The sequence below is a fragment of the Psittacula echo genome, assembly GCF_963264785.1.
Source record: "Psittacula echo genome assembly, chromosome: Z".
NCBI lineage: Eukaryota > Metazoa > Chordata > Aves > Psittaciformes > Psittacidae > Psittacula > Psittacula echo.
The window spans coordinates 28,723,052-28,748,774 of NC_137742.1; the positions used below are offsets into that span (position 1 = coordinate 28,723,052).

The window sequence follows — 25,723 nt, forward strand, 5'->3', positions numbered from 1 at the left end:
CACATAATCGCGTATGTAGGTGCATTAATGCATCTACAACACTTTCAGTAGTTCACTTTGTTGTCTTCCTAAAAATTTCTTAAAGATAAAAAAAACCCTAGCATTTAATTGTGTCATTAGAGGACAGTGCCATCACAACATATACAGCCAATGTTTACCTTCAAATGTATTACTTCTAATGTTATTGTTCGTATTGGTTTCCAAAGGAGATCATTCTATCTTGAATCAATTTTTCAAAAGCTTTGATATCAAGTGTTCAGACATAAAGTAGCATCTGTTATTTTAAAAGTAACTCATTTAACACAGCACTTACCTGTGCAGTTTCTGTCATTTTTTGTTCAAAATCAGATTTAAATGCAGCATATTTCTCCACATACAGTTTATAGGTATCTGTAGCTTTTTTTGATTTAACTGCTGCCTGTAGATCAGTGCAAAAAAAGTGTCAAATGTCACATACACAATCTGATCCAAGGTTTTTAAAGACACCATTAAAAGAAAGCCTAGGATGATCTATAAAGGGCATATCAAAACAGTGAAATGTCGTAACAAAATTTCATCACCAAATAACTCATATCCAAGCCATTAGAGATTTCTATTCAAACTATACATAAACCACATAAAATGGTAACAAGGCAACTACTTGATTTAAATCACCTCCCCTTATCAGAAATAATGAATTTATAGTATACTGATTTTGAAATCAAAACTGTATTGCTGAAGTTAACTAATTAGTTCTTTTCAAATATTTAGATCTGCAACAGAAAACAGGAAGGAAGCCAGACCAGAACACAGAGCAGAGTTATTTGTGGAATTCTGAGAGAGTCAGTGGTTAAAAAAAAAAAAAAGAAAAAAAAAATCAGGAAGGCACAGTTCTCTTAAAAATACACCCAGAATAACATAGCCTGAAAATGCTTCACTGTTTGAAGAATATGGATCCTTCAGGCATTAAAAGGAGAGCATGACAGGTTGTATCAATCCCATCAGTTACTTTTCCTGAATTTTACTTCATGATTCTAATTCTTCCACATTCACACAAGGGAATTACTGAGAAGAAAAGTGTCCTAATTAGTTTCCCAAATGCCATTTACTATGCTGAAATTACAAGGTGTTCTCAGAACACCTGCTTTTAAAAATAATTGAAACTGTTTTACAATAAAATTATTCCAACCTTAAATATTAAAAAGGAAGGAAATGACCAGTTAAAAGACTTCAAAAGTAAGTTTCTTCATAAACCATTATGTAACCCCAAATGCATGGATTTTGGAGGAAAAAAAAAAAAAAAATCCACCACCACCAACAAAAAAATTCTGTCTCTTATAATGTTTAAGATGAGCAAAATGTGAGTATTATGTGCTGAAGAGCATCTACAAAAAACAACTACTCAGCAGGCCAGACAAAATGATGAAACACATGAACATTGTATGATTAACTACTAATCTCTTCTGAAAACAAGATGTGTTTATTCTCAGTTGGATGCAGCAATTGCTAGAACTCTAGCAGATTTACTGTAAGAGAAAGTATAAGGATCAGTCAAGAATTTTTTGTCAAGTCACTATAAATAGAGAAGTTCACATGTCAGAGAACAACAGGAAATTATTACAAGTTAACACTAGCTTTCAGTTGCAGTGAAAATTGCAAGGACTCAGACACCTCCTCAGATTCTTCAATGAAGTATTTCACTACATATTTCGCTTTATGATTAGCTCGTAGCATCTAAGTGCAGATTCCCTGCTTTCTGATAATTATTCTGTTACTTTGATAGAAAACATTTTTTATGTTGTGCTAAAATTAACAAACCTATTCCCTGCCAAAGCTAAAATAAATGAATACAAACTTTGTCACCACGTTTCTGAAATTACAAGTGTAAATCTGAATAAAGACATGATTGAAAGAGGTGATGGTCATGGTTACTTGCTCCTGCTGGAAACATTGATCAAGTGCTTTCAGAGCATTCATATATGGACTAATTGTTCAAACAGAAGTATCTACGGAAAACATAAAATAGAAAAAAATGGCCTTCACCCACCAGTGCTTCCTCTTTCTCCCTTCTCACATAGACATCAGACTGAACCTTTTTTTAGTATCCAGCTGAACAAGGATAATGTTACATCTTAATAACATGCCTTCCATCAAGTCAACTTTTCCTACTGAAAACTTTCATTCTATTTACAAGAATTCAGAAAAATTATACTTTGAACAGACTGGCAGGAAAACTTCTGCCAACCCACATATTTCTGATTGATGTCTAGAATCCAACATTGACTGTCACTGGAGACAGAAGCTAGAAAAAAAATTAAAAATCTAGCTTTACATCAAAAATAAAACAATTGGAACATGGTCAAAAAGATCACTTTTGTTATTAGTGAAGACAATAACCAGCTCTATCTGGTCTTTCAAGATAGCATTATAAAAGGCACTAAGATCATTCTCACATGAACAGAGTCCTACGAATATACAATTGAAATGGGAGTAGGCAGAGGCACCAAGGTTTAAAATGAGAAGACGCAGAGACAGGGAAGCATGACCTATTTCTTCTACTAGTTTCCCGGAAACAGGAAAGGTCAAGAAAGTGATCCTTCCCTTCTACTCTGCACTGGTGAGGCCACACCTGGAGTACTGAGTCCAGTTCTGTGTTGTCCATTTCAAGAAACACATGGACATACTAGAGAAAGTTCAGTAAAAGGCCACTAAGATGATAAAGAGTCTGGAGCACCTCTCCTATGAGGAAAGGCTGAGAGAGCTGGGACTGTTCAGCCTGGAGAAAAGAAGGCTCACAGGGCATCTTATTAGTAGTACAAAGAACTGACAGGAGGGTATGTAGAAGATAGAGACAGGCTCTTTTCACTGGTGCCCAGTGACAGGACCAGAGGCAATGGGCACCAACGGAAACACAGGAGGTTTCCTCCGAACATCAGGAAACATTTTTTTCCTGTGAGGGTGACTGAGTGGTGGAATGGGTTGCCCAGAGGGGTGGCAGAATCCCCATCCTTGAAGATATTCAAAAGTCATCTGGATGTGGGCAACTGGCTGTAGGTGGCCCTGCTTGAGCAGCAGGGTTGGACCAGATGACCTCCAGAGGTGCCTTCCAACCTCAACCATTTTGTGATTCTGTGAATAGATCAAACTCCCTGATAACCCCAGCACAGTACTCAATACAACAGTAAGATACTCATCCTTAGGTTTCTAGTCCATGAAATTGGAATCTTTTAAATTAGCACTGGAAGCAATGTTATTTGGTTTTCTTCCTAATGGGACAGACTTCAGATACTGTATAATTAGCTACTATGTCTCACTGAAGGGAGAATATCCCTCTACCCCTTAATTCAATAAAAAGGGGACCGAGTACTTTCGTATTTACCCAAGGAAATTTATCCAAAACCGTAACAGATGCTGAAACAATTATACACAACTTCTGTAAAAGCCAGTAAACAAAATTACCATATGATGCAGGTATTCACAATATAATTAAAACAGCAGTGCAATTTGAACAAATAAGGAATTGTAAACAAAACGTTAGTAGGTATTCAAAATATCATGCACATTATGAAATAGCCACAACTACTACTTTTAACTATTTTCAGCCCTTTGTGAGCATTTCACTCACTAATATGAGGTGGTGAATGTGATACACAATGAATTAAATTAAGATACCACAGCACTACCTTATCAACTTCTCTCTGTGTTGCTCCTTCCTTTTTCAAACGTTCATGTTCAACACACTTGGCATTGTAGTTTTCCTTTGATTTCTGTAAGGCCTGAGTGATACTTTGAATATTTTGCACTGCTTCCAGTGTTCCTGAAACATCTTCTTTAGTCTGCCAAATATCACATGGTTATCAAACCCAAATCATTTTAATGTTAACAAATCATTGGACATGCATAAGAAAAAACTGATAACCTTTTTATAAGCTTTGATTTGTTCATCGCCATATTTGTGAACTTCTTTTATTAGCTCTTGTAATCTCCGCACAAGATCCAAGTGACAGCTTGCTAGTTTTTCTGTTGAGGTTTTGAAAACATCCCAAACCGGTGCAAATGTCCTAGATTGAAGAAATACGAAATATATTTTTTTTAATAGTGGTAAAGTATAATCGTAAGTTTCCACAAGTTCGCTTCTGTTTCTAAACCAGAAACAAATAAAATCCTTAACAACTGCTATAAATCCTTATTTCATGTTTCAGACGTACTTAGAATCTTACCTACTGATTTTTTCCATGTTTAAAACTTTAAAGCACTGATGTTCAAACTAACATCAGTGATACAGATATAGAATCTCTGAAGAGCAGCAACAACTGGCATCAAATTATCCACTGACAAAAGCTGCCCACAATTCTGGCTGCTTTTGCTACAAATGAAAAAAAAAATCTTAGATAAGAAGTCTGAGCTCTTGTTGGTATAATCTTTCTAATGAAAAAACACTCATTAATCATTCCAGTTTTTAAAAACACAACCCCATGGGTAAGACTTTCATTAAACTATGGAATAAATCTATTGAGAAGTCTCATTCTTAACATCTTTGAGGACAGAAATAACTCTCCAGAAAGCAGAAATAATAGAAATAAATAAATTTACTGCCACATTTGCAGACCATATCCTCTCTCTATCATAGGCTTGGAAGCATAGAACAGAAAGTAATGTCCTTTATCATGCTGAAAGGAACTCAACCTTAGACACAGAAACAGACAGTTCCTCCACATTTGGGCTTTGTTGGTTTTTGTTTTGAACTGTAAATAAAGAATTGCACTGTCTTTGTTGTGTATACAGTTATATGATACTTGCATGGTTACTAACAATCATTTTTAAAGGTGGCAAGGTTGTACTACCTTCAACTTCATTAATAAAATACTCAGAATCAAACTTGATTGATAACATGCATGCAGTTATTTATTTATCTCTTATGTATACCTACTCACCCAAGCTGTGTGTAATTGCTTGCTGATTTGGCTAGTTTTGTCATTGACCTTGAATATGCCTCTTCTATTGTAGCCCTGTCAAAGAAAAACATTAAAAGCAAAATCAAAATTTTGAAGATATTTGAAGATAGATAAATATGCATCATAAAGGTGCAAAACAAAGGACTTTTTACTTAATGACCCCTCAAAAACCATACGCAAAATCAGAAGTATATTAAAATAAAAAGAAATCTAAGAATCCAGTGATAGAATGTTGCAGGGAACAGAAACAAGTAAAACCTAGGAACTCAAGACTTGAAAAAGATGATTCCTTCCTTCCTATACTCTTTGCTCTTCCTCTTTGCCTTTAACATTATTTAGTAACAGTCAGAACAAAGTGACATAACAATCACCTGCCTAGCACTGTCTAAACACCAGAGATACACAGAACAACAAAATCAAATATATTTGTGACTAAAACATTTAGATAAACAAACTGAATGTTTTTTTGTTTGCTTAAGTTCTTTGCATAAAGGTATTTGAGTTTGTAAAACTAAAATTAACATACAAAGTAAAATATTGTGTTCTACTGTTTAAACTCATTTTTAAAGAGGGTTGTCTCAATACATTCCAATCTATTTTGGAAAACCTCTTCCCTATATAAAGTTTCAGTATATTTTCCTGCACTCAAACCCACAATTTTACTTGTCTCTTTGCAGATTCAAAATCCAAAGATCAGCATAGATGTCCTCCTTAGAACCCCTGCTGGGGCAAACACCAGGGAACAGCAGTCACACACCAAGTGTTACAGGAGTGACTTCCCCCAGGTCACTCCTGTAAGTTCTTCCCTCATCAATCTTGCTTATTCTCCTATTGCTAAAGTAAAGATACACACTATTTTAATTTTCTATCCTTAATCAATATTCAATATGTAGCGTCAACTTAGATTTAGAAGCATCCTGGATTCGCGCGAATATTGTAATTGCCTTTTCCTGAAAACGCAAAAGCTTGCAGCAATTTCTTTCCTGCTATGCAATTACTCTATTCGGGGGAAAAAGTGAAAGGAAAAGAAATGGAGATTAAGAATTCATGCCCTTCTCAAGTTCTAGCTTGACCACTTATGGCTAAGGGAGTTGTTTTTATTTTTCCTTCACAGCAACATTTTGCAACCAGAAAGAGTTTTCTCATGAAAATATGAAACAAAGCAGCAGTAGTCACCTGAAACAGAAGGACATGTATTTAAACCTACTGAAATTTGAAAATAACTATCCAGTCAGTTGGACAATCACCTTGGAGATTAAACTGTAAAATGCAGTAACTGAATTATATTTTAAATGTCACCTACAAATAACTGTGAAGTTACTTGCCACAAAAAAATCAATTAACTTTATCCTCCTTCTATATATGTATATATTTTAATTATAAAAGAAGTTTAAGTTCCCAAGGTTTGGAATTCTTGCTCACTGCACAGGAACTCACACATATGCACAGACACCCAGAAGATAGAGTGATTTTTTTTAAGATTATTATGATGAACAATGTATTTTGGCTAATTATCAATAGCTTCTATTAATGTTTTCTACATTTCATAGGTCTGTGCTTCGCCATCCCCACATTTAGTTAAATGGCAATATATGCATTGACAGTTTCTTCTGATCAAGCAGCTTCTTTTTATGACACTTTCAGCAAGTGGTACAGAAAAACATTTGAAAAACTTGTGGAGAAAACCCAGCACAATATCTATTAATTTCCCACCTGTGAAGAGTGGTTTCTTACATGCAAAGAATTGTGTCTGTGTGTATTTAATACCTCAAAGTAGTTAACAGTATTAAGACATTATCTTCCCAGTATTTAAAGAAATACAAAAATAAAAGGGGGCAGCCCAAACTTCTTATATTTTCTCTTCTTAAAAAAAAAACTACATGCTTTATCAAGAACATAACAAAGATACCTATCTTACAGCAGACAGATAACGTGCTCCATTCAAGACTTACCAATACTGAGCAGATTGTCTGCCACAAAACTCACTCTTTCAGATGACATATTTCTGAACCACAGACCGAACTGTCTCAGTTCTTTTAGTACTTGACCATTAAGAGGTACTCAAAACCAAAATGAAAAGTGAAACAACACTGCTGAAAATTGGATTGGTATTAACTAAAGGGACAGAGCCAAGAAGGAAAACTTCTGCTCCTTCTAGGGATAACCAGTTGGAACAGCAGATATATTACAGAAATAATGTACTTTTAAAAACACATTTCAAACTTTATTCTTTTTTCAGATGAAAAATTCTGCAATTTCAGAAGGTTCTTAAAGAAGTTTTGAAAGAAAAATATTTAAAAAAATTCTCATGCTGACTATAATAGAGTTTTCCCACATTCTATACAATTTTTCTGTTTTCATTACTATTTCTAAGGCTGGAGAAAAGAGAACAATAGACTTTTCCCCAAATAGGATGCCCACAACCAAAACACTATTCTCAACACAACAAGTGACAGAGACTGGCTTCATATAGACATGTCTTTTGTACCCTAAGCAGTCTGCACATCCAGATACACTCCACCACCTTCCCTTTCTCTCTGAGATTGCTCCACAAAAAAAACCAAACAAATTCTGTGCCTTGTCTGGAGATTCCAGCAATCCTGACCAACCAGGTGACTACTGTCAAACAGTATATACAAAGATTAAGCACTCTAACTTGTTGAAAGTAGTATCACCCACTCAGACCTGTCTCTACCTATCCAGCAGTTTTCACTCAGGTCAAGTCATTTTTAAGGAACGATACTGAAGCCTTGTCAAATAAATTAAAATGTAGCACCAAGATTCTAGTGAATTTCAGTCTGTTAATGAGAAATGAAAATTTCCACATATTTTACCAAAAATGCTCTTAAAAGGCTGCATCTATCTTTAGCACATCCTATTCATGCTCAAGAACAGAAAAGAAGTTTTTTGATCTCTCACTGAGGATAAAGTGCCCATATGGATCCTCATGTCTTTAGCCTTCAATGTTATTTAAACTTGTTTAGCTGGGGAAAAATAAAGGTCTCCTTTACAAATCACTAGAATTACTTAGCAGAAACTTCAGCTGAAACACTTTCAATATGCGGAGAAAGGTCCAAATATTTTATATATTGATTGCAAAGGCACATCTCATTTAAAATTTCATTTGGATAAATTTACAGAGTGAAAAAAACCTAGAATACCACATTATTTTTGCTAGGAATTTTGTGTAGAATTAACTGTTAAGTTTTATTTATTCACTATAATCAAGCAAAGAATCCAAGCCAGATATAGCATCATAATGTGCTCCCTGGAATCAGGAATTCTTGAAACACAAAACTCCTTGTGTTGTGTAGTCCTTCCAACAGGAGACTGCCCATCACCCATGCACTCTTAACTCACCTGTTTCTGGCTCAGTTGAAAGATTTGTCATTTTCTCCAATTCACTTTGAAACTATGCAAATGTCAGTGCAATAAAGTACCTGTCGTGGTTGTTACATTTTGTGGAAGCTTAAAATAAACTCGGTTAAGATCTATTTGACACCAAAACTAAAATTTTGCTTAAAAATTCCAGGAAACAAAAGCTGTTTTGTGGGACAGCTTTTACTGTAAGAAACCTTCACTGAAACAGGTCTTCAATCAGTCTCTTGCAAGACTTCTCCTTGTGTCATCTGGTGAGAGTAACTGAATTAAGACAAAATTCTGAAGCAGACATACAATTGATTTTGTCCAGAATGAGAACTGTTTTGTTCAATGTAGCAGCAGCAGCCTTCTTTCACAGAACAACTAAACCCAGCACTAAGTCATCTGTTTTGGAAGTTGTGATATTTGCAGATTTCGGTTCTGTCTTTTCCATCTCATTGAGAAGAACTTGTGTTATTTTCTGCATATTATTTTCTTGCCCTTATGTATCACTCATTTTTGTTTTAAAAAACTTAGTTTCTCATCATCTTAAAGTATAATTTTTAAGATCATAGCAGCAGTTGCTAATACCTTTATTTTACATCTACGGACAAAAACTGCTAAAAAGCCTGATAAAGTCTGCTACTTTGAATTACAGCTTTTCTTCCAAACACGAAGAAAAATTGGGATTCATTTAAATAAAGTGATGGACACCTATGTGACAATTCTAGGTTTTTACTCTTTTTTTAATTCAAACCTGAAAAATTAGAAGTTTGTTATTAATTGATCCGTAAGAGTCACTGTTCAGTTCAAAGTGAATGTAATAAACCTAGATATTCTTGTAGGATGTAAGAGATACTTTAAAATGCTCATTGATTTTTATGTATTTTGCATATTACTGCTAAACATGATGATAAACTTAGATAAAAAACAAAACCAGCATACTAAAGAGCCAAGATTACCAAGGATGAATGCTCACCTTTCTCTTATAAAGTCTGCTAAGTCTTTTGTTGACAAATGTCCATGTTTCATGTTGTGATAGAGGACATCAAAGCCATTGTTCCTTTCCCCCTAAAGATAAATAAAAAGGAAGTATAACTAAGAAACACAACATGCCAAAGCAATTAAAGAACAAAATATAGAACCTATGCACTTCAATAATTGATCAAGTCATATGACCTGAATGATTTCTAATGCTTCACCTTTTTACCAGATGCCATTAGTTCCCATCAATCCTCTATATGTAAAACAAACTAAAACCATCTCAGCAGCAACCACTACCCTTCTAGTGACAACTCTTCTACTACATATTTCTAGGCTATATTCAAACCCATTTCTTTTTCAGATTTCTACAGTTCTTGTATTCTTTAACTTCCCATGTTATTTAACATATACTAAATATTGTACTCTCTCTTCATTCTCTCATATCTTTTATTATTTTCCATCAATTAATATTCACACTTTGATATCCCTGGATATCCCACTTCCCCAGTTCTTCACACTTCAGGTATCATCTTCTGTTTTTTGAAAATTGGTCAATCCCCCCCCTAAAAAAAACCACCCAACAACAAAACCCCAAAAAACCCCTAATCTCATCTTTCTCACAAGTATCTTCCCTTTGTGCATTCTTGAGGTTAGTTTTAAAACTTAAATATTTTCCAGTAAGGTGTGCCTCACCAATAAAACAGAGACATTGCCCTCATCACTGATAAACTCAGCCATCTTATCACCTCTGGCATTGTGGTGAACTTCCTCCAGACACAAGAAACCAACAACAGAAATTAAAGGAAGGCAAGGCATGGTACAGCATATAGCACTGTTCCTAGAAAAGTCTTCCTGTCAAGCTATCCATTTCCCTCCACCTAGCTGCTAAAAAAGACACAGAAGCATGCCCTCAGGAAAACTGCATGCATGTTCAGAGTACAAGGGAAAGAAGATGGAATAGGATAGAATAGTTCAGTTAGAAGGAACCTACAATGGTTATCTAGTCCAACGGCCTGACCACCTCAGAGCAGATCAAAAGTTGAAGCATGTTGTTAAGGGCATTGTCCAAATGCCCATTAAACATTTGACAGGCTAGAGGCATCCACCACTTCTCTAGGAAGCCTGTTCCAGTGTCTGACCACCTTTCTGGTAAACAAATGCCTTCTAATGTGCAGCCTAAACTTCTCCTGGCACAGCTTCCTCCTGTCACTGGATCTCAGGGAGAATTGCTCGGCACCTCTCTCCACTTGCCCTCCTCAGGAAGCTGCAAAGAGCAATGAGGTTACCCCTCAGCCTCCTTTCTCCAAACTAGACAAGACCAGAGCCCTCAGCCATTCCTCACAGAACATGTCTTCCAGCCCTTTCACCAGGTTTGTTGCCCTCCTTTGGATGCACTCAAGGACCTTCACATAATTCTTAAAATCCCGGACTTTTCACAGCAGCAGTTCTACATCTCCAGTGAAAGAAACCTGAGAATTTGGTCACACACCCCTCGAAGTATTTCTGTCCTTTCTTTTCCAGAAAAATTTGTTTGTGCAGCCATGAGGTGCACCTGATCAGGGAAATTATACAGCTGAAAAATAAAGCTGTATAATAAAGGCAAGTAAGAACAAAGATCGGTGATCCAGATCACTATGAGGACACAAACAGCTGCATTGCTTAGCAGAAGAGGTGGTAGCAAAGAGCAGGCAGCGATATGTCAGTTTATGTAAGTGGAAGCAGCCATGGGTGGACAGAAGAACTTCGCAGGAGCCAAGGTAGTAGGCACACTTCTGTGAAGTGTTAACTGCACTACATAATACATCAGTCAATAATACAGCAAGTTGCCTTAAAGGGCACCATGCACAGACACATGAATTTACAAATAACAGATAGTGGAAGGCAATTGGATTCACATTACTAGCCAGGATTAATTGCTTTACTTCTTTCAAGCATCAGGGAACACAAAACCAAACAAACAAAAAGAAAAAACACCTATAAAATCCAAGTTCCTAAGGCTGCAGCAAGTTCTAACCTGAAAAAGTCCATCAAAATGCAGATCAGTTTTGCATAAATGCAATTACAGAAAGGTCTCTTAAAACTACAAGCAGAACTAAATTGAACACGTGAAAGTACAGCAAACTAAGAGGACCGCCTAGTGAGCAAATCTCGTATAAATTGGAAAAATAGAAGGATAAGAACACCAATTAGTAAGAAATGTAATTTTTTTTTTAATGTTGTTTTACACTTTCAAGAACCAGTTTAAACGTTTAATTCTCACCTATTTTTCCTTGTAGTCTGAAACCCACAATAATTTTAACCACTGGTGCACTAATAAGTAGCTTATTATCTTCCTGTATTTATTCAGTATAAAACCTGAATGCCACCACATAAAAAAACACCAGGATAATCTGTAATTAAGACTTCAGTAATATTTTCAATCAGAATAATGATTTTAAAAAAAAATGTTCTTATTTAATTACTCCAAAGTTCTTACTGTACTCAAATATGGAGATAAACATTTACAAGTAAGTGTTAGGCTCTTCTTCCAGATAACTAATAAAACTCTCCTTTTAGAAATGTTCTTTCCCCTTGCCTTAAGGTGCTTCTTCTAGCTAAATCAACACATCTATCAAAATGTGCTGAACACAGACTGCTTCTGAACTTTTCATAATGTGAGCTTTAATGGGGACTTTTCTATACTGGAGCTCCATAAATTTCCTGTAACTTTAGAAATACAGGAAGAGTAGCATAGCCATGACCTAGCCTCTGGCTGCAGCCTTCCTGATAGCTGATAATCTGTCAGAAATGTAACTTTGCAGACCTTTGGAGAATGAAATGAGCCAGAACAATGAATTCCCATAGTGACCTTGTTCCCTATCTGTAACTGAAGGTTACTGCAAATGAACTAGAAAACTTGAATTAAGTGGAAAAATTAATCAGTCCTACTCTTCTTCCTGACTTCACATTGAACAGCAGAAAGCACAACAGAGAAAGAGAACAAATACTTCTCTCAATTAAAAAAAAGTCCTCTGAAAGCCACATCTTTTATACATTTTCAATAGTTATCAGAGGCTAAGAGTCTAGGTAAGAAAAATATTTAGGTTTAAACAAAGCAGCAAGCCCAAAGCAGGCTCCGAGATTGGAGGGCCAATATGGTTTAAGCCTGGCAGAAGTAAAAGGCATTTTTTCACTTGTGAATATATTGTCAAATGTAGCTTCTCTTACCAATATCAGGCTCTACCTATAATAACAAATATCTAGACTTCAAAACTGTTCAATAATTTACATGATCAGTTCTGATGATTAACCTGATTTAAATTCTATACATTATGTTATTTTCTACTTATGTTTGGAGATATATGTATACTCATGTCAAGTTAAGTATGAAATCTCAGTGCAGAGAGCAGACGTTTTTCTTCTTAGGAAAGCTGTATGTCCTGTCCACAACTCCTTCATTCAGTAGTTACATTCCAGAAGAGTAGCTCAAAAAATTCATGTAATAAGCTCCAAAATTAAGGCTCTGTGTTTAGGATAAACATAGAGATATATGCTGCGGCTAAGAGAAAAAGTAGCTCAATTTACAAAATAAGTATGTATTCTTGTATGTACACACATGCCATCAACACTATTTATTTGTGTTGTGATTCCTTTTCCTTTACACTACCCCTCCCCCCACACATTGTATAAAATTCTATACATGGAAACTGTGTGTCAAGCCAGTTTTTCTTCATGAAGTGTTCTTACCTGCTCCTTCCTGGTGGCAACAGTAACAACTGGGATCACTAAAAGCCCAGTACCAGCCCACTCAAAAACAAACAAATGCAGCACGTAGCAGAGGGAATTGATAAGACCTTTCGCTCCCATTCAGAAGCACTGCTATGACAGATAGACAGTGAAGTCAGATGCAGATTCTTCTAGAAGCTGCATCTTAGAGAAAGTGGAAACTCTGTTGTGACGCATAACATCAGATTCTATGCAACAGATTTCTAGGTAAGCTTGAAAGACTATTATGAATGTCATTTTGCAGGTAAAACACTGTTAAGGATGATCCTGTTATCACTCCACAGAAAACAACTGTAAAACTGTGCATGAGAATGCAAAACGTAAGTGGTCACCTCTCCAGATAGGCTCAATTTAATCACTTAAGTTCATTAGGAGTTTTCTCCTTTTGCCCCAAAGCTAACAAAACTCTCTCTTCAGAAGCTGGTGTTCCTGTTGAGTTTTCCCATTTTATACTGCCATTAAGAGAGATATTTTGTCCATATAATATAGATGACCCTGGCAGCAAGTCATAAGAGGAAACAGGACTTCAAATACAAATAAACACTTAAATAACTCTACAGTGAGGCATTACTGGCCAACCTTGAATACTAAATAAAACCACAGAAAGCATGGGCAGATAGTCCTTCCATGTCCCTTCATGAGAACTAACTGCAATGATCTCCTCATGGAAATGAAAGTAACAATGTCAGCAAATGTGAAGTCAGAATTCAGCATTTCCATGACTTGTGCATAACAGGAAGCAGATTACAGGAACTGTGTTTCACTGAGCTACTTAACAGACTTTGAAAATTCTTAAATTTGTGTGTTGTATAGAGAGATGATTCTGAATTTAGAGCCTACATTTGGTAAAGTAGCAACTTCCAGGCAATCAGCAGGAATAAGTATTTCCTATGTTTCTACCAAAATACATGAGCGCCAGCTCTGTTGCTTTGGACTAAAACCATTCAACATTAATGTCTGATAGTGTAAAAAGTGAATACTCTCTATTATAGCAGTGTCTTTTTACCCAGTATAAACAAATGTTTCTCAATTATTAAAGTGATTCTAAAGTTCTCATCATTGGTCAGATATGTACTACTTGTTTCAAGAGCATGAGAAGCAAGAAAAGGACAGCTGCAAATACTGTTTTCACAGCAAAACTAAGTATATGACACAATAAAAGGCACATGCAGATCTTACATACACTCTTGTTTTGGTCAAATGTTTAAGTTTGATGACAGAAGTTCAGACAAAGTTTGATGTTGTCTAAGTTCAGCAAGTAAAGAAACATTGACAATAAGTGAATTACTGGCATTTCAAACTATGCTTTTATAATATGTATTAGCAGTGGTTAAGCACGCACAATCATTCCTTCAACCCTTTAAACATGACCATATCACCTACTAAACCACAACTTTTTCTCCAGGAAACAGGCAGAAGTATATTCAAACTGTAATATTTGGAAGTGGTACTGCAACTTAATCACAGGGTTTCTTTCTAATGATAAAAAAATTTAGGGTCCTAATTTACTTCAAATTGTCATAAAATGAAAACTGGAAAATCTACAAATTAAGTTTCCAAATCCTAGTTAAACCTTAGAACTGCCTTTGGCAAACATGATATATCAATGAAATATGACCAACACCCCTCCCATCTGGTTAGATAAATGTTAAACAGAAAAGCCTAGAAAAGAATGAACGTGGGAAATCAAATTGCTTAAATTTTTAGTGTTAGAATAGAAGAATTTGTATCCTTTGCCTCTTGTTTTGGTCAGGTCCAGAGAAGTTGTCCCATAGCTAGTTTTACACTTTAATTACTGTTGCACCAATATACCAAGTAATAACTGTAGACAATCCATTAAAGTGGGGCAGGGGAGCACAATTTCCTCATACAGGTAAGATTCAGTATTTGCTGAAACTACGTATAACTGTTCAGCAACTTCAAGATTTATGCAGCTTGAAAAATATCCTATTTTAACAATTAATGCACAGATTTTTATGCAACAGAACAACAGAGACTCTGTTCATTCCTGCAACTCTAAAGTGGAAGCTCCAAATACTAACCAAAACAAATCCTCACGAACTTAGGAAGACATGCACTCTTCATTATGGCTTGTCCATCTGTACTGTCAACATCTTTTCATTCACTCAAGAGAATAACACTTCAAAGAAATGAGGCACTAGAAATTCTCCTAACTTCAGGGATGCTGGTCATGGTTTAAGCCCAGCTGGTAACTTAGCACCACACAGCCACTTGCTCACCCCTTTCTCCCCTAACCCTCCCCCTCTCCCACCTCCAGGCAGGATGGGGAGGAGAATTGAAAGAATGTAAACCCCATGGGTTGTGATAAGAACAGCCCAGTAACTGAAGTATAATATAAAACCACTACTATTAATAATAATGATAAGTGAAAAAACAAGGGGAGAGATATAAAACTAAAAGGTGAAAGAAATAAAAACCAGTAAACACAAGTGATGCACAATACAACTTCCCCACCCACCGACTGATAGCAGGAGCAATCTGGGCCTTCCAGGTGACAACCCCCATTTATATACCGGGCATTATGTGCTGTGGTGTGGAATACTCCTTTGGCTAGTTTGGGTCAGGTGTCCTGTGTCTGCTCCCTCCTGGCTTCCCATGTCCCTCCTCACTGGCAGAGCATGAGAGACTGAAAAGTTCTTGATCAGGGTAAGCATTGCTTAGCAACAACTAAAATATTGGTGTGTTACCAGCATTGTTCTCAGACTAAAGCTGAAACACAGCATTGCACCAGCTACTAGGAAGGAGAAAAATTACAGTTACACGTGAAACCAAGCCAGGCTCATTTTCAATGCTCTGAAAAACATTCTTTATACTGCTGTACTGTAATGCAGTTTCAAATACACAGCACATGCTTCATCCATTCCACTTAGGAAATTATTTAATTTTATGGGCCCCATACACATGAAAGTACTTCTGTGATTAATATTATATTGTTATATTTTCGAAAGCTAGCTATCAGTAAATTTCAATTTCTGTGTGTCTGAAAGAGCTACTGAAAATTGAGAGTACTGAAGCATGGAAAAAAGCAGTCACCTAATGTTTACACAGACACAGTATCTTCTTCAGTACTGGAAGTTTTGAGATGTTTGAACACAAAAGAAAGCAGCAATTTCAATTTCCTTCTTCCAGCTTCGATAAATTGAACAAATATCAGCTCCAGGAAAGCTCTACGTATATGAAGGGCAGATATTTTCCTCTATGTCTAGATAATTAAAAATATTTTTTGAACATAAAGATGGAAAGTTGCCAACTCATGCTACATGCACACAGGCAGACGGAGGAGACTAAATAAATATTGCATAACAGCTCCCAGAAACTGAACATCCACCTCTATGCCAAGCAGAAAAACAGCACTTCGTAAACATACGAATGGAACTCCAGATGGATGCTTGACAAGTCTCAGTGTCACTCATATCATGTAAGTGCATAACACAATATGTCTTACACTTACTAGAGCAAGCCTGTTCACAAAACTAAGATTATTAACCCTGGATATCACCAGCCTTTACAAGTTACAAAAGCTCATGAAAAGAAAGGAATCCTTCTCACAGCCATCCTCAAAAGCTGTAACACAAGCAATTAAAAAGATAAAATAAGAGGAATTTGCCAAAGCAAATTTGAACACATATTTTTATACCCCAGGACTACCAGAGTTACCAAGCACATGGATTACACAGAGACCAGTTCCAGCTATACATAAAATTTCCAATAGTTTAATCAAATGAATTTAAAACACTCAATAAGTTAATGCTGACTGGCTTAGAAGGGGCTATTTTTGTTCACTTGACACAGTTTTAACAGACTTACAATTAACAAATGTGTCACCTGCACCAGCCCGTTTCAATACAATGTCAAAGCTTATGCAACACTTCCTCATCAGAGTCCAGAAAACAGTAAATCAATGATAATGAACATTTTTTATTCTACTGTACCAGTCTAAGCGTACTCAAAGTGACAAAACATGGATATGTATAATGGAAATAACTTATGAAAGTGTTCCCTTTAAATTACATCACCATTTTGATGTAGCACATACATAGCAGCAAGCACCCAATGTTTTATGACAACATCCTAAGTAGGAGTCGGGAATGTTTGGCCACCTGACTTAAATGCCTAAAACTCAGCCACAAGAACCAAAGCCATTTATAAGCTGTGCTACTAGTTCACGATTTTTAATACCACAAAAAAGTAACTGTATTCTACCAACTTTGAAAACTCCTGCTCTGGATTGCTGTGCTCTATTAGCAGGCCCCTACCTTTTTAAAGCAACAGAAAAAATTTTTGAGCGACAGTACAGGTCTCTGTACTTCAACTTTACAAATCCTGAAAACAGTCTTGTTATGACCTCTTACAAGCAGTCAACAAATGGCAGGTCCATAAGGCATCCAGATTTCTTACATCTAACAACAATGACAACAAATTGCAACTATTAATAAACTTCTAAAAGCAGTAAAAGATGAAGGTCTCATTATAAGCTTGAAGTATAAGCTTGAAGACTATTACAACAAAGAAGCTAAGATTTGTTTTGTTTACACAAGCACTTTTGTGAAGTTCATAAAAGGCAGCAGCCTCAATAGTGTGCAAGAAATTGATACACATTCACATGTCACTCCCCTCTTCCAAAGAAATCAGTTAAGTCTTTCAAGTTTTGGATGTCTTATCAATAACAGCAAATAATCAAATCAAGAGAGCATCCTAGAGCTCAAGATGCAGACTTCCATTTCCAGTGCACAATTTCAGAGGCAACTTGGTGGAAGCATGTACCTCAAATTATTCACTATTAGTTATGCTTTGGAATCATTTTCACATCATAGAAAGTATAAGCATCCCATCTCATAGGTGACAAATATATTTTGACTGGTGTTATGTAGAAGGGCAAAGCAACAATCAAGAAATAGAAGATAATTATTCTAAAGTTCCACACAGTATTGCCTTTCCTTCTCCTTACGGATTTCTTTTCATTATTTTTAGTCATTATGCATTCAATACATTTTAACAGCAATCTTCTGATTTCCATATTAACTCTCTCTCCACATTTCAAACCATACTGTATCCCAAGTCTTCCAAAGCATTGCAGTAACAATTCCTGCTCTGGAAAGGTAGTAGAAATGGAGAAGCCTAATGATCCAAAATGAATGAAGCTGAAATTTATGCTTGGTTCTGAGGATATATAGAAACTCAATACTTTGACCTCAAAAATCCATCATATTTAGAAAGTACAGCTAATCCTGAAAGCTATTTACCCACATGGCAAAGATGGAGCAGTCCCTATTCCTTTTTATTTTGCTTCTACACAAAATAAAACCCTGTCCATGGTATTACAAAGGTTTCTCAGTCAAGTTTTGAGAGTTTAGGACAGCCTCTAATGTCTTTGTAGTCACTACAAGACAAACACAAAATACACTTCTTGTCCTACTTTGTGTCATTTTTGGAGGCAGGAGGAAAACCTGCATCAACAGAAGAAAACCTCCTTTCCTGGCACTGTCCCACACTAGGACAACAGAGATGTAAGGCAAAGACTAAAAAGAGCAGAAAGAGAAAATGCAAAAGTGGCTATATGTCTACTTACTCTTATTTGCTGGCAGGATTAATGAAGACAGAGACAGAAAAACAATGTATGGCAATGGCCCATTGTCTTCACTGACTTAAAAAAATTCTTGGCTAACAAAATAAAATACAACTGATCAGACAAATGGTTAAATGAACATACCACAATACATAAAATAAACAGAAAAGTCCTTGATTTCAGTTGTGGTAGTTGAATAAAAACCTTCAATTCTGCTTTAATCTTTAGGATGAGATAGCAACTTTTCCAATGAAAATGTGTTAATTTCAGTTTTATTTTTATGAAAGATAAAAAATTTCCATATATTAATTTAATAGTGATCTCCCACCCTGGGGCTTCAAATTAAGTGGATCTCTATGCCAAGAGAGCAAATCTAATACCTTGTTTCATTAGTTTTTAATAATCTGTTGAAAGCAAAACTCAAAAGGTCAAAATTAAACACAACACTGCAAACAGAACATGAAACCCGGCTTGCGCTATGCTTTATAGTCAAGAATAGTACATTGTATTCACGAAATTAGTTTTCCTGAAGCATTAAGGACAACTGTTGCTCCCATTTTGTTTCAGGCTCAACAAATACCCATGTTGGTGTTTTCACCTATTGGTAGAGATGCACGCTGAAGCTTAAACACGCAAAGAAATAGCAACATTGTAAACAGCTCGATGATTACAAGAACGCTTACTTTAACGTATCAGACAAGCTACAGTCACAATGAAAACAAGTTGCCATTCCATGTCAGTGTTAATAATAATCCAAATCCGTATTTTCTATTTTCTCCACAGATGTTTTTCCGGTGGGTAGAGATATATGTGCGCAGAAATGACTGACAGACTGTGTTTCTAAAGCAGACTGTAACGCCTGTTGTTTCCCTAGCTGGCTCCAGTTCAGGCTGTACCTTCTGACATGCAAACACAGACAAGTCTACCGGTACAAAAGCACACAGCTCCGAGCCGCAGCTCGGCGTTTGCGTGATACCACTGTTAAGTTGCTACAGTCGATGCTGTTCCCCTAGACAACCGCATTGTTCGGGAGGCTTAAAGGGGAGAGACCGGATCGCAGCCCAAGCCCCATCCGCGCACCGCGCTGCTGAGAGGGCGAAACCCCGAGCATCCCCTGCCCGGCTCCCGCCGGCCCCCGCCGGCCCTCCCTCGCGCACTCCGAGCACCGGAGGTGGGCCCGGCCAGGGCCAGGGGGCGGAGGTTCCCCCCGCGCGAGCTGCCCGGGCGAGGTCAGCGGCAGCGCAAACAGGTACCCCGCTTCACCCACGGGTCAACCCGCCCGAAGCGAGCCGTGGCGGTCACCGCTCCCCGCCGCGCCCCCCGCGGCAAGGCCCCGGCCCAGGCCCGGGGGTGGCGTAAGAGCCGAGGCTGCTCCCGCAGGCGGAGACCCCAGCTGCACCAAACCAAGCCGTGCCCTGCCCGTTTCACCCCCGGCGCAGCGGAACATCCCACTGCGCTTCCCTACCCAGAAGCTCTCCACGAAGTACGCCATCATCAGCTCGCCGCCGGTGAGCCCGGCCCAGCCCCGGCCGCCTCAGGCGCGGAGACGCGACGGAGGAAAGGGGCGCCTCCGCGGCGCACCACCCTTCCCGTGACGGGGCAGCCGCCGCCTCCTACATGGACCCGCCGCCCCCGGCCCGCGCACGCGCACAGCCGCCACCAGCCCCTAGCCGCCTGCGCAGGCGCACAGCGTGGGTATGCGCGCGCGCGCGCGTGCTCCGAAACACACAAGCGCATGCGAAGTCAGGCGGCGCGCTGCGGCCGCTGTGGTGGCGCGGCGGGCCGAGGCGGGTCGCGCCAGCCCGCGGCAGCCCGCGGCGAAGGGTGGGGTGCCATCCGTTGAGAGAGGACACCGCGCGCTCTGCAGGAGCACGGCAGCCGTTGCAGCGGGCAGGACCAAGGGCCTGTAGTAAAGCCGTGTTCAGTGGCCCGGGGTGCAGCAGCGCACGGGGGAGAGATTCGTGCTGTTCGAAGGGGCCAAGCGCCGTTCCAGCCAGGGTCGTTCAGAGCAGGTAGTCCTTCAGACTAGTCCTGCTGGGAGCCTTGTGTATAAACTGCATCATATCTTCCCAGCTGCCTCCTCTCACAGGGCTTTACAGTCCCTGTGGCATGCTCCTGAAAACGATGCTCTTCACTTAAAGCCAGAGAGCCTGGAGAAACACTTTGCTTCAAGCATTCCTCTTCAGTTTTAGTTCAGTTTTCAGATCCTCATTTGCTTGGTGTATTAGCCATTGGGATGATGCTGATGGCTGGACCAGAGCACGGAGCTGCTGAAGTGCCATCTGTGGCCAGTCTGTACCTGCTGTGCTGCTTTTCAGTGGCAGTATCTCAAAGTACTCCTCATGGCAGAGTTGGCACCACTGGGCTCTTTCTGGGCCCCCCAAGAGATCCTGTTCCACCTTGATGGGATGATTTGTTGCCAAAGACAGCAGTTAGGTTTTCATTATGGACTAAAACCAGAGGGCCAGGTTTCAGCAGTGATGTGAATGGCTGCAGCTCGTCATCCTTTGCGCATGTGTGGTACGCGCTTTATCATGGTTTGTCAGCACAAAGCTTTATCCAAGATACAAAAAGTAAGGAGCTGATATTCTGTTCTGGGTGTTCAAGGTCTTCCCTTCCCACTCACTGAAACCCTATCGTTTCTGATTTGAAAAATCTTGCCTGCCTTAATACCAGTGTCCTTTGGCCTTCATTCTCTTAAGACACTAGGAAGGCATAGAGCAGAACAAGGCATCCTGCAGCATAGGTACAGTTATATAGAAATCCACTTTGATAGGGATGATGATCAGAATCAGTAGCTGTGTTCTTAAGGCCCACTGGAATTACCCACAACAGAATTAATTTCTAAGGAGTGGACTTTTAACTCCACATACTGTCATAAAATGAGCTCTACCAGCATCAAACGACTGTTTTTAAACTTTCCTATCCTACATGCTACATGGCAATCTTGCCTCTTACCTGTCAAAGTAGCATATACTGCAAAATCCTTACCAAGGGCAGCTCTGTTAATGCATGCTTCTTTGGGGTCTGGCCTTGGTAAGAAAATCCTAGATTACTGATTACCTTGCTTTATGTGCTGCTGGATATTATGTAATGAGCACGAATGAAGAATGAATCAGTCCATGCACTTTGCCAGTGCCATGGCAACATCAAGTCAGCATTTCTACAGATTTTTAGTCATGTTTCCTGCATAATACCCAGCAACAGCTCTTAGCAGATACCAGCGCACAGTATCTCACATTTTAATTTTTAAATTCAGTGTAAGTACGTGGAGCTATGATGAGGAGGTGATTTTATGTGCTGTGTCAATACTGAGCCAGTTTATTCTAGAACCTGACAGACTCTAAGCAACACTCACATGAGGTCTTGAGGTTATGGGACCAGCTATATACAGTACTTAAGGGCAGAGATTTATGCTCAGTCATATTCAAACCAAATTGTTAGACATATTAGGAACACTGCATCCAGTGTGTAAACCTGCGTGTATGGGCATCTGTACCATGAATGCTGTGTGCAGTGCTGGTACCCCTTATCTTAAACAAACAAACACACAAACAAGAACCCAAACAAACCCCCAGAAAACCCCAACACCCCCCCCACCAAAAAAAAACCAAACCAAAAACAACACCTCAAACCAAACCAAAACCACAAAACAAACACCCAACAGCACAAAAAAGGCCCAACAACAACAATAAAAACTAAGCCCCTCAGAACTGAGGTAAATGCAACAAAAAAGAATCCAAGATGTGGGAACTAACAGCCACCAAGTCAACTAGAATTCTTCAGCCCAGAAAAAGATGACTGAGAAAGAATATGAGGTAGAGAACTCACAAGTAAGACTGGAGAAGGTGAGTTAAAAATGAAAAATACCTCCTAGTGAAAGCCCAAGCTGAGAATTCAGTCAAGCTAGAACAAAGGGGAAACTGGACAAATTTTCTAGGCTTCCCTAGAAATTCTTAAAGGATCACTAAATACAAAATCAATGGAATATCACTCATTCTGGAAGCCCCTTGGTCTGCAAGTTAGTGAAGCCTATGAGAATACTTTGCAGTAGTATCATTTATATACTTTAAGCTTATACTCTTTCTTGGGTATTGGCTGCCAAGGACAGGATAGTGGGTTAGGTAGACTGTTTGTCTCAGTACAATTGTTCCTTTGTTCTCCTGGTGCAGTGTGGGTGGACAGAAAGGAACAGTATTTTGATAGCCATAACCTTACAGTTAATCCTGTATAACAGAACAAGCATTACCATTGAATATTTTCAGCAGTGTTCATGGAAGTTCCATGTAGTTTTCTGGATTACTGATTTTTTTCAGTGGAGAGTTAAGAAAAAGCAATTCCTCTCCTATTTTTGTCATCTACATGGTTGCAGATGAAGAACCACCACAACAAACCTCACAGGAATGGTTTGAAGAAATTAAGAGACTTTTTTTGGCCATACAGGTTAACAGTTATATTTCACAAATATTATCCTAATTTTTGAAAAGTTATCCCAATTGTCATTAATGCGGGTTGCATACATGTGTAAGGATTTATTCAACTCAGAGTTTCCCTTTCAGAAAAGCATTCCTGATGCCTCAATTTATCCATCCTCCCATGTTTCCAGCTTCTGGTTTTATAAGTGTTAATATTAACTTATTTTCAACAGTCTTCAAAAGGGTGTTCTTTAAAAGTTAAGTTCTTTTAAAGGGTGTACATCATCTGAGATGTGGTATTATATACACTAAGTTGTTACTTTACATGACAAATATGCTTATAGATACACTGCATCTAGACTACAGGCATTAATATGATTGACAAATAAAGATTGTGTATTTTATTTTTACTTGTAGTAACTAAGTCAGTTTGCCTTCTGTTTTAGACATTTGAAAATGGATTATGAACTCTAGGTAAAAGAACTGTATTTAGTTATTAGTAAAGCACTTGATACATGAACTTACTACTAAATACACTAAATATTTTAAGATGAACAAAAGAATAAAGAATCCAAATAATTGCCAAAAATCATTTAGATAATGACATTACTTAATGTTATAATGAGCTGCCAAAAAGCCAGTTGATATTTAAAGCTCTTAATTAATTAAAAATGAGTAAGAAACTGATTCAAGTAAGATAGATAATTTAACATTGCACTTTATTTTTTAAGAGAACCTAAAGAAGCAAATGGAGGTGAGGCCATTTTATACATCATATATGTAGTTCATATATCAGATTGAGGATGTCTTGGAAAATGCATTTTCTTTCTTTACTGTCCTTGTTAAAATAACTACCCAAAGAAGCTTGATTGGTAAACAGGAATTTTTACTGCCAATTGAGGTATGTTTTGAAGATTATGAGCACCAAAAGGAAATTAAAAAATCCAGAGTTTTTTAGCAATGGGGATGAGGAAAAGGAAGATAGTGAATTGTTAGAAAAGTCCCTTTCAAGAGTTGTTTAACTTTGGTATGTAGTCAGGTTACCTTTTAGGATTCAAAACGTATTTTAAAAAGCATTATGTTCTAACCAAGCAATTGTACCTGAACACATGCAGACATTACCCAGAAGTTTAATAATTTACTTGCTCATGACCTACACATTACCTTCATGACTGGACATTTATTGCAGCCTTTCTGTACAAAAAGTGTAATGAACTCCTATAGACAGAAGTTGAAACTATAATAGTTTAGGGGAAAAGTATATTTGAGTAGGAGAAAGAGATTATGAAATTAGCAGTAAATACAGCTAACTTGAAATATTCATTCAGAGGGTACTGACAATTCTCCATCACAATCTTAAGGCAGGCTAAGCACTTTTTTAAAGTATATGTAAAAACTCAAATTGTCTGATGAGACAACACTGTTGAGATTATAGACTACATTACTCCTGTGGGTAGGATGGATGTTTCTGAAGTCTTCTCTGAGTTTTAGATAAGCAAAAATACTTGTGCACAGAGTTACACATAGCCATATTTTTTACAGAAAGAGATCAACTGATTTTTTTTCAATTTGGTGCTATACCTCATCAGAGTTCTTTCAAAGTTAGTGATGATTTCTGTGTTCTGTTGAAGATTGACAGCAATTTTTAATGACAATTTTCAAAATCCCTGGAATGATGTATGCCATTAGGCTGCTTTATCTGACTCACTATATATTTAAATGCATAATTCTACTGATCTAGTCACCAAGCTTGATTGCATCCCATTCATTACTTCAATTACTTACATTATGAACCCAACAGGACTGTTTCACAATAAGTCACTTGGAGCCAATACTCCACCTTTATTACTTTTCTGCTGTGTTGCTTCCAAAAGTATGTTTCATCAAATTAGCCTTCAGTCATATGGAAGGATTAAAAAGCATTGGTGAACATTAGTAACCACAAACTGGAATACTTTAATGGCTGTAGATTGCATTTTGGCTTTTGCTAGTCACACTCCAGGCCTGTGAGAAAAATCCTGGGAGACTTCTAATATATTCAGAAGTTGCATTACTACAAAAACACTATAGTAAGTACGATATAGTGGAATAAATGGCACTTGTGTTCTTAATTAAACCAAATACAAATTATAATTATTGCTGTACTAATGAAGAAGTGCAAAGGTTTGAGAATAAATTTCTGAAAGATAGTAAAAGAAGTAACAAAAAAGAGGTATTAGTCTGCACAGATTTATTTAGCTGCCTAGGCAAGAAGCAGCTGTTTGAAATTATTTTATTATACAGGTACTTAATTAGGATTGCGTATTAAAAATCAGAATGGCAGTATGAACAGGATGGGCAGTGAATAGTTTGCATTTGGGCAGAAGTCATGCTATAATATATATGATTCTTACCTTTGATTTTTCACAGCATCCATAGATACATTAGGTAGTGTTTACTAATGGCAGCCACCAGCTTGAGTGGCTGGAAGAAAGACGTGAACTTCATAGTGTCCTTATCACTTTGATAAAAGTCTTAAAGCCTAAGTGCTTACGAAGATATGCGAACTTGTATTAGTAATGATACAGAGGGCTTCCTGTCTTCACACACATCAACTAACATCTTGTTATTTATGCCAAATTTGAAATTAAGATATTGAGGTTCAGGGTTTTTTTGGAGAGAGAAAAAAAAAAAAAAAA

General features: G+C 37.7%; 1 protein-coding gene across 1 annotated transcript in view; it reads right to left on the reverse strand.

Moving 5' to 3' along the window:
• FCHO2 (FCH and mu domain containing endocytic adaptor 2) overlaps positions 1 to 21,640 on the reverse strand; it is an 89,008-nt gene extending 67,368 nt beyond the window's left edge. The window contains 7 exon segments of the mRNA XM_080638470.1: positions 314 to 418; positions 3,663 to 3,815; positions 3,899 to 4,040; positions 4,914 to 4,988; positions 9,274 to 9,365; positions 20,096 to 20,139; positions 20,142 to 21,640. Coding sequence (XP_080494596.1) covers positions 314 to 418; positions 3,663 to 3,815; positions 3,899 to 4,040; positions 4,914 to 4,988; positions 9,274 to 9,365; positions 20,096 to 20,139; positions 20,142 to 20,367 — 837 coding nt within the window. The 5' untranslated portion in view covers positions 20,368 to 21,640.
• Positions 21,641 to 25,723: the final 4,083 nt, after the last annotated feature.